General features: G+C 46.1%; 1 protein-coding gene across 3 annotated transcripts in view; it reads left to right on the forward strand.

The window, feature by feature from the left end:
- Window positions 1–13,628, forward strand: part of LOC137542104 (protein MTSS 1-like) — a 203,177-nt gene that overhangs the window by 182,488 nt on the left and 7,061 nt on the right. For 2 of the 3 annotated variants that reach the window (XM_068263774.1, XM_068263776.1), the window contains 3 exons: window positions 1,887–2,009; window positions 8,420–8,570; window positions 10,981–11,007. In XM_068263774.1, the coding sequence (XP_068119875.1) occupies window positions 1,887–2,009; window positions 8,420–8,570; window positions 10,981–11,007 (301 nt within the window). The remainder of the gene's footprint in view (window positions 1–1,886; window positions 2,010–8,419; window positions 8,571–10,980; window positions 11,008–13,628) is intronic. The other variant, XM_068263775.1, reaches the window with a different exon arrangement.

Genomic DNA, 13,628 nt, shown 5'->3' on the forward strand with positions numbered 1-13,628 from the left:
CCCTCATTAGAAGCACTTGAACTGACAGACATCCCTTCTCTGCTTCACAATCGGCCAGCAAAGCGTTTCTTCAGTCAGGCCTGGGATTGGCACACATGAGTTGTGGAAGTCCTTGATGTGAAGCCTCACTTGACATCTGCCCTTTAAACAAAGGATTCCAGTCTACCAGCTTTCCTTTGCTTTCATATGTTACACTTGACTTGTAAAATAGAGCAGCACTCACTGTTTCTATGCACAAGTGTAACTTGGATGAACTACCAGCAGAGAACGGCATAGCATTGTTACAGTGAAACTCTGGTCAAAACCGTTACTTACAGCAGGGAGCGGTGGCAGCACTTCCCAAAGCAGGCTGCATCTGAATGACTTCCAGCAGAGGTTTGCAGAGCCCAATTATAGGCAGGGGTACACATCCTGCATTCATAACACATGCACCGAATTAACATTAATGGAGGATGTTGGCTTCCAAAACAGTTTGCATGCAAAGTACAAAGTATTCCATATTGGACCCTTATGGCTAGCGGTTCCAATTTGATATTTGTTTGCATTCCGTTTCTATCAGAGGTTAGAGATTTAGTGCATAATTGTAGCATCTGTTTTGAATACAAGGTGTGTATGTTGCCTCTAGGGGGCTCTGCACGCCTCTGTTGGTAGTCATTCAGGTGCAGCCTGGTCATAGGATATGCTGGTTTCTCCCCTGTTGTCTAAAATAATTTATTAGTTTAAAAATAGCGAGGATAACTTAAAATGTCTGCTGGGTTTCTGATGATGTCCTTTTCTCCACTTGGGGGGGGGGCCTTAAGGTGTTTCCCATCACTTCCGGTTTCATCCCGGACTAAGCCGCTCTCGTTGGCCGACAGTCATCACCAGCTCTAGTCATGGGATATTGGTGATGACTGCTGACAGTTGCCCAATAGGAGCAGCGTATTCAGGGAGGAGGAGGCGGGCACAATTTACTACACAGACCTGAGTAGCACTCCATAAAAAACTGGTCATTAGTTCTCTTTGAAGGAAACCTAAAGTGATGGAATGAAGTTCAGTTAATCTTACTTGGGGCTTCTTCCAGCGCTCTGTGGTCCTTCAGGTTCTTCGCTGTCCTCTCTGTCCCCTCCGATGTGCTGCTGTCCCTCATGTACTGTCCTGGCGCCCCACAAGCCGGTTGGTGAGCTTTTGGAGAGGCACAGCGAATCGCACCAGCAGGACAGCAAGGGACCTGGAGGACTACAGAGGATTGGAAGAAGCCCCAAGTAAGTTAAAGGACCACTATCACGAAAAATCGTGAGATATACAATAAATGTAAACACATACAAATAAAAAGTACATTTCTTCCAGAATAACATGAGTTACAAATTACGTCTTGCCTATGTCACTGTCACTTACAGTAGTCAGTATAAATTGACAAATCTGGTTTTGGACTAATCTATCTCCTCATGGGGGATTCTCAGGGTTTTCTTTATATTCAAAAGCATTCCCTGAACAGCTGTTGCTAAGTCCAGCTGCCAAAATAGCTTGCAAACGAGTAGAAAGGCTGGCCTGCGTTTTTGTGTAGATCCTTTCCAGGGAGTGCATTTATACATAATAAAGGAAATACTGAATATCCTCCATGAGCAGATGGACTAATCCAAAACCTTTCAGATCTGTCATATTTCTTCTACCCACTGTAAGGCACAGCAGCATAGTAGAAAATTAATTTATTGTACATTTTACTTTTATGTGTTTACATGTATTTTGAATTTTAACATTTTTCACTACAGTGCTCCTTTAAGTTTAACCTTTAGTTGGACTTCAAAAAAATTGATGACTTGGAAAGTAAAGTGAACGAATCTTCAAAGACACGACCTTTTGTTGGATAAGCCAAGCATGAGCAAGCTCTGTCTGTTTCTCTGCAGGATCCCAAGTTGATCAGCAATCAGCAGATGTCCACCTCGAGTAGTCCCACTGAAGAGAACGGCACGCTGAGGACCAACCAGACCAATGATGTGTTCCGTGCTCCTCCTCCAGTTATGGCCAAAGTGAGTGTCAGAGCAGATCTCCGCGTATACAGTTTAGGGTTATGATGAAAAAAATGTACTTATTCTGGTCCCCCTAAAATGTAATCCAGTGTTTATGCCGGGTTCATGTGTTGTGTGTGGCTTTCGGTCTGGCCATAAGCATGTACAGAAAATAGACACGTTTGTAGTGGTTGCTCAGAGTCTGCCATCGGATGTGGCAGGGCTGGCCTCCATACTAGTCTGGCTGTGTACGCGGAAAAAGGGTTCAGCGGTAATTTGGGGTAAACTGCCAGTAGAGTATCGGTAAAATAATAATACTCTCTTATCAGGCAAAAGGCATACAATAGTAAAAAAGTTAACTTTACCAATAGTCTACTATCACTAAACCGAACTATTCTCGCTCTAACTTTCTCTCTACTGATGCCTAACCCTAATTGACAGACACGCCCCGCCAAAAGTAACACTACACAATGGGCTCAATTCTGGTAGCGTTTAGTAAATAATTACCTCATGAAATTGGGTTTACCTCATGAGGGAAATCAACTTCTGAATTCTGGTAGTTTAAGTAGTGTTTTACCTCATGTCATTTTATGAGGTAATTCATGTGGTAATTTTCTACTAAAAATGTGTGGTATTTAGTAGTGAAATACCTCACATTTGAATTCTGAAGTGAAATAAGGTGCGTGTTTGCATGCCTTTTACCTCACATAATTAGACCTACCTCTATCACATGATAAATGCAGTGTTGTGACAGAATTGTGATATCTGTCACATAACATGGAGCCTTTTCAGCTTGTTCTTTGTTCTGACCCCCCCCCCCCCCCCCCCCCTCTCCCGACCCAGCCTCTAAAAGTGCTCCGAAAAAAAACCCACAAAGTAAGTAGCGGTGTTATTCACAGAGATTAGGTCCGACCAGATAAATTTTAGATCAAATAATCAAGTAGTTACATTCCTCATGATAATTCATCAAGTAGTCAAATGGCAGCAGATTTTCCGACAAAATGCAATCAGATTGGCGGCAGATACCCCCACAAAATGCAGTCAGATTGGCGGCAGATATCCCCACAAAATGCAATTCGATTGGCGGCAGATATCCCCACAATGGCAATTAGATTGGCAGCAGATTTCCCAACAAAATACAATCAGATTGGCGGCAGATATCGCCACAAAATGCAATTTGATTGGCGGCAGATATCCCCACAAAGGCAATTAGATTGGCGGCAGATTTCCCAACAAAATACAATCAGATTGGTGCAGATATCCCCACAAAATGCAATTCGATTGGCGGCAGATATTCCCACAAAGGCAATTAGATTGGCAGCAGATTTTCCCACAAATACAATCTTATCTTAGGCAGTATCGCTAAGCCGATTCAGGATAGATATCATGCTGAAATCTCTCTAGTCGATTTGCCCACACATTTGTAGATATATGGGCACTTTAACAATCCAGCACGCTGTATCCCCCTGGTGTGTTTTTCTGTCCCCCCCCCCCCCCCTCATGCCTGCACTATCCCCCTCTAATCTGTTTAGACCCCGTGTGCAGCGCTGTATGCTAAGTGGCCCCCCGCATGCCTCTGATCCCTCCCCCGCAATGCCTGTGATATGCCCCTCTAATTTACTGGCCTCCGATATCCCTCTGAAATGCTCTGACCCCCGTGATTTGCCCGCAGCGTCAGCAGTAGCCGCACAGAAGAGGAAGTGTATGGGGAACCCGGGTGTCTGCAGCCCGCGCAGCGGCATGGATCGGGTAAGCCGCTGCGGGCAAAGCACGGGGGTCAGAGCATTGCAGAGGGCAGGGGCGGACTGACAACTCATGGGGCCCCTGGGCAATAGGAGATTATGGGGTCCCCATACCAGTGTTTCCCACCTTTCACGTTATATTTTTACAGACTAAGATATAATAATCTACTGGCAACAGTAAATATGTTATATTGTGATATTTTATACTGATAAAAACCCTTGCGCCGAAAAATAGGCGTGGTCACACAACATAATGTGGGCATGGTCATGGGTGGGGCAAAATAGACATGACCTTAGCAGTGGTGTAAAAGGTCTGCCGAGGAAGTTTGAACTCTGCCACGGTGTATCCCCCAAAATACATGTAATCTGACAGCATTTCACCAAAAATCCATGCAATTTGGCAGAGGTTCCTCCAAAATACAGATAATATGGCAGTCGTTCCCCGAAAATAGACGTTATCTGGCAGCAGCGGTTTCCTCAACATACACATAATTTGGCAGCGGCTCCCCAAAATATACGTAATCTGGCAGCGGATCACCAAAAATACATGTAGCAGTGGTTTCCCCAAAATACACAGAATCTGGAAGCAGCGGTTCCCCCATTATACACAATCTGGCAGCGGTTCCCCAAAAATACACATAATCTGGCAGCAGTTCCCCCAAAATAGGTGCCCCCAGTATAGGTAACCAGGTCAAAAGGTATCCCCAGTGGAAGTAACCAGGTCTATAGGTTTTCCCAGTGCAGGTATCCAGGTCTATAGGTGTCCCCAGTATAAGTAGCCTAGTCTACAGGGGTCCCCAGAATAGATAACCAGGTCTATAGATGTCCCCAGTTAAGATAGCCAGGTCTATAGGCGTCCCCAGTAAAGGTAGCCAGGTCTACAGGTGTCTCCAGAATAGGTAGCCAGGCCTATAGGTGTCCCCAGTACAGATAGCCAGGTCTATAGGTGTCTCCAGTATAGATGGCAAGGTCTATAGGTGTCTCCTGAGTAGATAGCCATGTTTTTAGGTGTCCCCAGTATATGTAGCCAGGTGTATAGGTGTCTCCAGTATAGCCAGGTCTATAGGTGTCCCCAGTATATGCAGCCAGGTGTATAGGTGTCTCCAGTATATGTAGCTAGGTCTATAAGTGCCCCCAGTATATGTTGTCAGGTGTATAGGTGCCCCCAGTATATGTAGTCAGGTGTATAAGTGCCCCCAGTATATGAAGCCAGGTGTATAGGTCTCCCCAGTATAGCCAGGTCTATAAGTGCCCCCAGTATATGTAGGCAGGTGCATAAGTGCCCCAAGTATATGTAGCCAGGTGTATAAGTGCCCCCAGGCAGGTTTATAGGTCTCCCCAGTATAGCCAGGTCTATAAGTGCCCCCAGTATATGTAGTCAGGTGCATAAGTGCCCCCAGTATATGTAGTCAGGTGCATAAGTGCCCCCAGTATATGTAGCCAGGTGTATAAGTGCCCCCAGTATATGTAGGCAGGTGTATAAGTGTCCACAGTATATGCAGCCAGGTGTTTAAGTGCCCCCATTAATGTAGTCAGGTGTATAAGTGCCCCCAGTATATGCAGCCAGGTCTATAGGTGTCCCCAGTATATACAGCCAGGTGTATAGGTGCCCCCAGTATATGTAGCTAGGTCTATAAGTGCCCCCCGTATATGCAGCCAGGTGTATAGGTGCCCCCAGTATATGTAGCCAGGTGTATAAGTGCCCCCAGTATATGTAGCCAGGTCTATAGGTCTCCCCAGTATATGCAGCCAGGTGTATAGGTCTCCCCAGTATAGCCAGGTCTATAGGTGCCCTCAGTATATGTAGCTAGGTCTATAAGTGCCCCCAGTATATGTAGTCAGGCTTGTAGGTGTCTCCACTCTCCAGGAGGGGAGACAGCCAGTGAAGGAGGGCGATTTGCATAGCAGCGGAGAAGGGGGGAAGTGTCCGTCCCCCCCTTCTCTCACCTTGAGGCCCCCCTTCCTGGCTCTCCCCTCCGGAATCTGTAAAGTGTGCACAGCCTGGCAGCGGCTGACAGCGAGCGGAGACTTACCGCTGTCAGCCACCGGAGGGAGCGCTGATCTGTGTGCCATTACTCTGGTCAGATCAGCGCTCCCTCCGGTGGCTGACAGCGGTAAGTCTCCGCTCGCTGTCAGCCGCTGCCAGGCTGTGCACACTTTACAGATTCCGGAGGGGAGAGCCAGGAAGGGGGGCCCCAAGGTGAGAGAAGGGGGGGGGACACTTCCCCCCCTTCTCCGCTGCTATGCAAATCGCCCTCCTTCACTGGCTGTCTCCCCTCCTGCTCGGGGTTCTCTGGCGGGCGGCGGTCTGCACACACGGGGTCTAAAGAGATTAGAGGGGGAAAGTGCAGGCATGTGGAAGTCGGGAAAATACCTCACTGATTTACGCATTGTTTTCCCCCTGTGTCGGTGATCTACCGAACGCCATCCGCAGTCGGGAAAATGTATCAGAATTCAACTAAGAAAAAAAAAAATAACGAGTGAGGTATTTTCCCGACTAATGCCTTCTTCACCTCGCACAGCTACCAGAATTGAGCCCAATGTGTGCTCACAGAATTTAACGTCTTCAATTTTGGGTTAAAATGTACCTGAAAGGAAAAAAAAGTGCCCCTGGGGGGTAATTACCTCAAGAGGGGGAAGCCTCTGGATCCTAAAGAGGCTTCCCCAACCTCATCAAAGGGGATCTAGCACTTGAACCCCAGAGATCCGCTTTACACCATCAGCAGTTGGCTGATTGTGTAATGGTTAAGGGCTCTGCCTCTGACACAGGAGACCAGGGTTCGAATCTCAGCCCTGCCTGTTAAGTAAGCCAGCACTAAGTCAGTAGGAGACTTTTGGCAAGTCTCCCTTACACTGCTACTGCCAATAGAGCGCGCCCTAGTGGCTGCTGCTCTGCTCTGGCGCTTTGAGTCCGCAAGGAGAAAAGCGCAATATAAACGTTATTTGTCTTGTCTATTTGTCTTTTCAGGAGCCTCACGCAGGCGCAGTATCGGCTTCCCATCAGGCTCTGCTGGAAATGGAGCAGGCCCGATCGGGCTCGGCTATTTTCACGGGAGCCAGATTGGAAAGCTGCTAGTGCGCTTGATAAACAGTAGTGGCCAAGAAATCCTGAGACACCGCAAGCCCAAATGGTGTAGTACGTTCAACAATGGAGGAGAATTGTCAAATTCAACGAGTTAGTACTCACAAAGGTGTGTTGCAAGAAGAGCAACCATCAACTGCGCCTTAGGAGGATACCGCCTCCAAAAGGGTACAGGTCGCCGTCTGTACTTATCGCATTCTGCATTAAAGGACCTAAAACCGAGGGGTCTGGGAAGGACTCTCCTCAAAGAGAGCCGTGGTAAGAACAACACACGGTGGAGAGGCGCCCAAGAGTTATAAATATTAAGTTTTAAAAACAACTTGAGGTGGCTTACCTCAGACAAGAAATCACTTACGGTACAGTAAGAAATTAATTTATTAAGCACAAGGCAATGCATTTTGTGAGATCCAACTAACTTCATCCGGCCAATCACTGTGCCGGGTGAAGATAAACATCTAGCATCGGGCGCCTCATGCTAGATGTTTATCTTCCCCCCACACAGTGATTGGCCTGATGAAGTTAGTTAGATCTCACGAAACGCATTGCCTTGTGCTTAATAAATTTCTTACTGTACCGTAAGTGATTTCTTGTCTGAGGTAAGCCACCTCAAGTTGTTTTTAAAACTTTTTTTTTTTATAACTCTTGGACTCCTCTCCACTGTGTGTTGCTAGTAGGCTTGCGCAGGCAGGAAAGTATAAATATTATGGTGGCTATTTCTCTGGGGGAGGCAGCGCTGGATCGGGGATAGTGAGCAGCACCGTGGAAGCCTCATTAGGATCCAGAGGCTTCCCACTCCAGAGGTAAGTATCTGATTTATTTAAGTTTCATGTGTACTTTAATCCCTTTGGGACTGCCTCATAACCCCCCCCCCCCCCCCCCTCCCTTACGAGCAGTTTTGTCCTTTTATAGGTATCCCCAGTATATATAATCAGGCATAGGTATCCCCACTATAGATAACCAGGCATGGGTATCCCCAGAATAGATAGGTTTAGGTGTCCCCAGTATAGGTAGCCAGCCATTACTCCCCTCTCCAGGTCCAGTGAGGAGCAGCTCTCCCCAGCCTCGCACTGCCACTAAGTTCCGGGACCCGTCTTGATGACATCATCAAGCCGGGGCCCAAGACTAAGGGAAGTGCGAGGCTGGATGCCGGGCAGAGTGGAAGGAAGCGGCGATTGCCGGAGGAACGTCGGGAGAGGTGAGTCAAGTTCTCTTCTTTTCTTCAGCCGCCGCTTCAGTGATCACTACAATTGGCGGTGATCAGAAGCCAATCACCATGGCTCCTGATCAGTGAGGGGAGATTAAGGCTGTCATATGACAGCTGAATCTCCACGTTCGGGTGCGTGCAATCGTGGCGGGAATAAAAGGACGTTACAATTACATCCTGTCAACAGTATACAGCCTCACAGAGGACATTACTGTTAACATCCTTGGTCCCAAAGTGGTTATGTTTGACTTAAAAACAAGGCTTCCTTTGAAGTAGTAAACCTACACACACTCCTTAACTGTAAGTACAGTAGTAGTGTAAGGATGGTTGTATGCGTGTTTGTGTTTTTTTGCTGTCTAGAGTTTCTCTTTGAGGTTGTATTTCTTTTTTTATTTCCTTTCAGCCAAAACTTCACCGGGACCAACTGGCCTTGGCGCTGAGTCAGGGTCTGAGCTCCGAAATACAACTCAGCCGGGACTCTCTACACTGCTCCAGCGGGTACAGCACCCAAACCACCACCCCGTCCTGCTCTGACGACACCATCCCCTCTCACGGTGAGCTGCACCAACGCTCAGATAACGTCATTCCATTTATGAAATGTTTATAGCTTGCCTTTTGCTGAAGTATGATTTTTCTATGTTATTATTAATGGGACGGGTGTTTTTATTCAGAATGTAATGCTTGGGAGTAGTGTTGAGCAAAAAATGACCCTAGCATGCTAATTTCTACTGACCCAGGGAGGGGAATGAATGTAGCCAATCAAAGTCACTAACCACTGGTTGATCAGTAGTCGTTGCCTTTGATTGGCTGAAATCCCCTGCTTAAAGCTCAACTCCATGCATAGATTTAACCCATTAGCAGCTTAAAAGGAATTATCTTGTTTGAGATAAGTGCACTGCTTTTGTCCTCAGTCGGCAGAACTCGTTGTGCTGTAAATGCTTGGAATGCTTTGACCTCTCTCTACTAGCAGAAAATATAGAAACTGAAAGCAGAAGTCCTCTGTTATTGTCTCACACTGCCCCCTAGTGACAAGTGGCCATAAATACACATTACAGCAGTACCGCCGGTAATTATTAGCAAGGAAATGTAGCAAATTAGAAATAAAAAATGTGCTAAAATAAAATGGCATGGTGCACTTGCAAGCCTCTAGATAAGTTGGCTGCTAAAGGGTTAAAGGCGCTTTTTGAGTTAGTGCCCAAACACTTCTGTTTTATGTCAAAAGAGGCGCCAGCAGCTCAGACATCTGTTGGAAACCCGAAGCAGCACAGTTACACGAGTTCTCAGGAGGTTCTGTGGGCGGGACAGGTGTTTGAATTAGCATTATCAAGCTGTGCAGACGGCAAGGGGTCTTTGTATTGATCCTTTCTAGGAAGCGCCTTTGTAAAGAATAAAGGAAATACTGAGAATCCCCCATGAGGAAATGGACTAGTCTAAAATCTGTCTGCAGTTTACATTTTTCATTATAGTTGTTTAACCTCCCTGGCAGTATGATTTTTTTTTCCGGGAATTTAGGATCTAAGGCCTGGTTCACACTTGCGTTGCGCTTTGAGTCCTATGGGAGAAAGGCGCTTTACAAATGGTATTGTATTGGCAAACGGATCCCTGAAAACGGATCTTCTCACTGGTCGATTGGATCCATTTGCCTTCTGCTGCTTCCGCTCCATTTCCCCTCATCCCCCCCCCCCCCCCCCCCTGACCCCCACCCCCAAAGTGTATTTTTCTATTTAGAACGGTCTGTTTCTTCACTAGTGTGAAGAACCTATGTTTTCTCATTGCCCCCAATGTAGCACTTAAAGGACAACTGAAGTGAGAAGACTGTGGAGGCTGCCATGTTTATTTCCTTTTAAACAATACCAGTTGCCTGGCAGTCCTGCTGGTCTGTTTGGCTGCAGAAGTGTCTGAATAGCACCAGAAACAAGCATGCAGCTAATTTTGGCAGATCTCACAATGTCGAACACCTGATCTGCTGCATGCTTGTTCAGGGTCTATGGCTGAAAGTATTAGAGGCAGAGGGACAGCCCCTGGGCAACTGGTATTGCTTAAAAGGAAATAAACATTGCAGCCTCCATATACCTATCTCTTCAGTTGTCCTTTAAGTTTCCGTTCCGCTGGGCTCAGCGGTTTGGAAAAATTGGTGCAGCAGGAAACCTGCGGAACGGATCCGTGTGAACAGATCCATAGGGTTAACATTGAATCCATTCGCATCTGTTCCGATCCTGGAACGGACAGTTTTTTTAACTCTCTGAACTGGGTCTATACTGGGCAATTTTTTTGCATGCTTTCAGACCCTAAAACCAGCCCAGCACTTACTCACTTCCCTGGCATCCAGTGCTGCAATTCTCCCTCCATCCTCTGGGTGGCACTGTACCCCTGTAGTGAGATTGTCATCATGACAACAAACGGCGATCTCACCGGAGGGATGCAAAGAGCCTCTGAGGAAAGGAAGGAGAATGGCTGCCGGCATCTGGATCCCAGGGGAGACAAGTTGAACCACCCGCTGCACGCTATACTCAGCACAGACCTCCGGCAGTTACGAGTCAGGCTCAGGGTTACTTCTCTGAGCTGCAGTTTTCCACCCCGAGCCTGACTCGGGGCTACTGCCAAGGAGGTTAAACCATTGCAGCCTTCAAATTTAAGTTTGTTGTGCAGGAAATGGCTAAATAGCTGATGTTGGGGCTTCTGACCTAGCACTTTACAGCTAATCAAGGATCTTCTGCATTGGTAGAAATGAGCTCTGCTGATGAGTGTTGCAAGGGGCTAGGAGCACATTTGTGCCTGGAGTGTGGCTTTTAACCAGACGCGTACATAGATGGCGCTGCAGCCACGTGTGGGCCGCCGTTTCTCCATGCTGTGGCTTGCTTTAACTTAGCAGGGGTTGTGCTTGGCAGGAGGGTTTGTTGTAAACATCTAGTGAATAAGTTCCTTCGTTTTCTCTCAACCAACATATGTGCGTTCTTTCCACAGCCTTAAAGAAGGACCCCTCTCTTTTTGGTAAGAATCTGCTTTTTAATTAGATTGGACTGGGCTGCTCCAATCCTGTATGAATTTAGCATTGTGCCTGTTCTGTGTGCCAAGAACCCTCTATCCAAACACACTGTCCCCAGCCGGGGTGTCTGCTTACTTCCGAGACCGTCATTAGGGGATATTTTCCAGGTATTGCCCTTTGCAGTCAGGCAGAGAAGCAGTGCTGTGTGGTATTACAGCCCTAGTACAGGAGGAACTACCTGATCCACCAGTTTGTAGATGCTAAGCAGCAGACTGCCTAAAGCACTCCCCCTTTAGTCACATGAGGGGTGTGGTTACCCCATCAGCTCAAGTCTTGCTTGCCTGATAATTGACAGCCTATCACGACTGACTGATTAGTAGTGGAGGGATTGCGTGCCTTAACTTGGGTTTCAAGCCTACACTTTTTTGGACTATTTAAGACTGGTTTATCTCCAGTCTTCTGCTCCAGTGTGATAGTCTAGGGCTGGCAGGCGGCACCTGGGAATGGTGTAGCTATGGAGCTTGAAGAGCACTACTTACCATTCACCACTGTGTGAGTAGACCGCAATTAGCCACCAAGTATAACATGCAGTGGCTTTTATCAGTTGAATTTGGCCTGTCATCCATGAGACTTAACCACCCATATGCAATGTCCAGTTCATTGACTTGTACAGCAGTCATAGATGATGATCAGCTGATCTCCCCAGAAAGCTCACGGTTTAGAATGTGTGAGCTTATCTGCAGCAATATTGAGACACAAGCTACAAGAGGGGTCTGAGGAAGCTAAACCTGCTGCATTGTCCGTTAGTTATAGATGTGGAAGAAGATATAATTCAGCAGTGTATTGGTTAAGGGCTCTGCCTTTGACATAGGAGACTAGGGTTTGAATCCTGGTGCCAATACCTATTTAGTAAAGGAATGCTTGAGCAAGACTCCCTAACACTGCAGGGTGGCCTATTAGGCATGCTCTTAGTGGTTTCAGCTCTCAAGTGCTTTTAGGCCGACAGGAGAACAGCGCTATACAAATATTAGCATTAGCATTATTTATTATATATTCACAGAATTTTGCCAAATAGGGCTGCCTCGGAGGAATTTTTCTTAAGACCTGACACCTTTCGACCTAATACATTAAATGTGGTATGGTTGCAGTTTTTCTGATCTCTGGGGCACTCCTCAAGAGGCACACTAAGATAAAATATTTGAAAAATTAGTCAAGGTGGTTTGGTTTGCCGTCTAATGCATTTTGATGGTCACAGCCAGCTTCCTCAGGTGATAATCTGCACTGCTGAAAGTGCCTTTGTACAGGTGGCTGGACAGGTCCAAAAAGTTCATGGAGAAAATGACCTCTGGTATGAATGGACAGGACTCCCTCAATAAAATGTGGGCATTAAATATGACAATGTAGATGACCCAGAAATAAAGTTTAACAAACCTACAAGGTACCACGTATGAAGAACAATAACCAGGGGAAAAAAATTTCATTAGTTGGCCCTGATTCACTAAATCATGGTAATACTGCCATGCACAGTTGCCACGGTAACAAGCCTTTATCAATGCAAGGCATGAATTGGGTAACTCTTTCCAGGTAGAGACGTTTCCGGGTATCCAATTTACAAATTAGGTTGTGTTTCTCTTCAAAATTGCAACTGAAGGCCATAAATCGGCATTCCAGTTCACAACGTAGATCCTTCAAAATTCCTCCAGTATCCATTAGAGAACTCCAAAATAGACCACCTGCATCTATTGTGTTGAGTGAAGCTTCTCAAAGATGGCTGCTGAAGTCCATCTTTACTGAGAATGCAGTGCTATCAAACCAACCGAATTTCACATACGCAGTTGACCTCACTGCCTGTCAACCTGCAAAACCACTAATAAAATTCTCCCTGGTGACTCCTAGGCTTTGAGCCTTGAGGCAGCTGCCTTATTTTCATTACCCTTGGATAGCCCCGTGGTTAAGTTAACTAACGAAGGCTTTTTTATGTTTGATTGGGCTTCACCTCTTGAGCAGTTCCTCCTCTGGCTTTCTTTATTTCTGATTGATAAATTGCCTCCCAACAATCCAAGCTGAGCATCCCTTTTTTGTGCATCAATCAATACTAGAATACAGCTAGTATTATGACCCCTTACCCTGGTGTTCCAGCTGCTACTAATCTACCTCACTTGTTTATGCTTTTCTGTATTTGGAGAGTGTATTTATAGGTATTAAAGCCTTTGCTTTCACAGATGTGCTGGATCCATGCATGTTCACTAATGTAATGCATTTGGTTGGACGGATTTTCTTATTTTCTTGTTTGTTTTTTATCAGAATTATTTTGTAGAATTTATTGATTGCTTGAGGAAGGATTAAAGCCCTTAGATTCTCCTGTGCAACTTCCAGCTTTCTGCAGGTTTTTTCAGCATTTCAAGATGTTTGAAAATTGTTAAATTTTGCCCAACATTGGCCACAATTCACTTATATTATGTTGATAATAGTAAGGCAAGTGAAAAACGATTACAAAACACCAAACTGCAGTGTAAATGTCAAGTCACTAAAGAACCTGTCCTTATGAAAGCAAAGGTTTGCAATCCCAAAATGTAGATACTTACTTCGGGAGGGGGGAGTGTCTGGGTTCTCCTGAGGCTTCCCT

The sequence above is a fragment of the Hyperolius riggenbachi genome, chromosome 12 (genome assembly GCF_040937935.1).
Source record: "Hyperolius riggenbachi isolate aHypRig1 chromosome 12, aHypRig1.pri, whole genome shotgun sequence".
In the NCBI taxonomy this organism is placed as follows: domain Eukaryota; kingdom Metazoa; phylum Chordata; class Amphibia; order Anura; family Hyperoliidae; genus Hyperolius; species Hyperolius riggenbachi.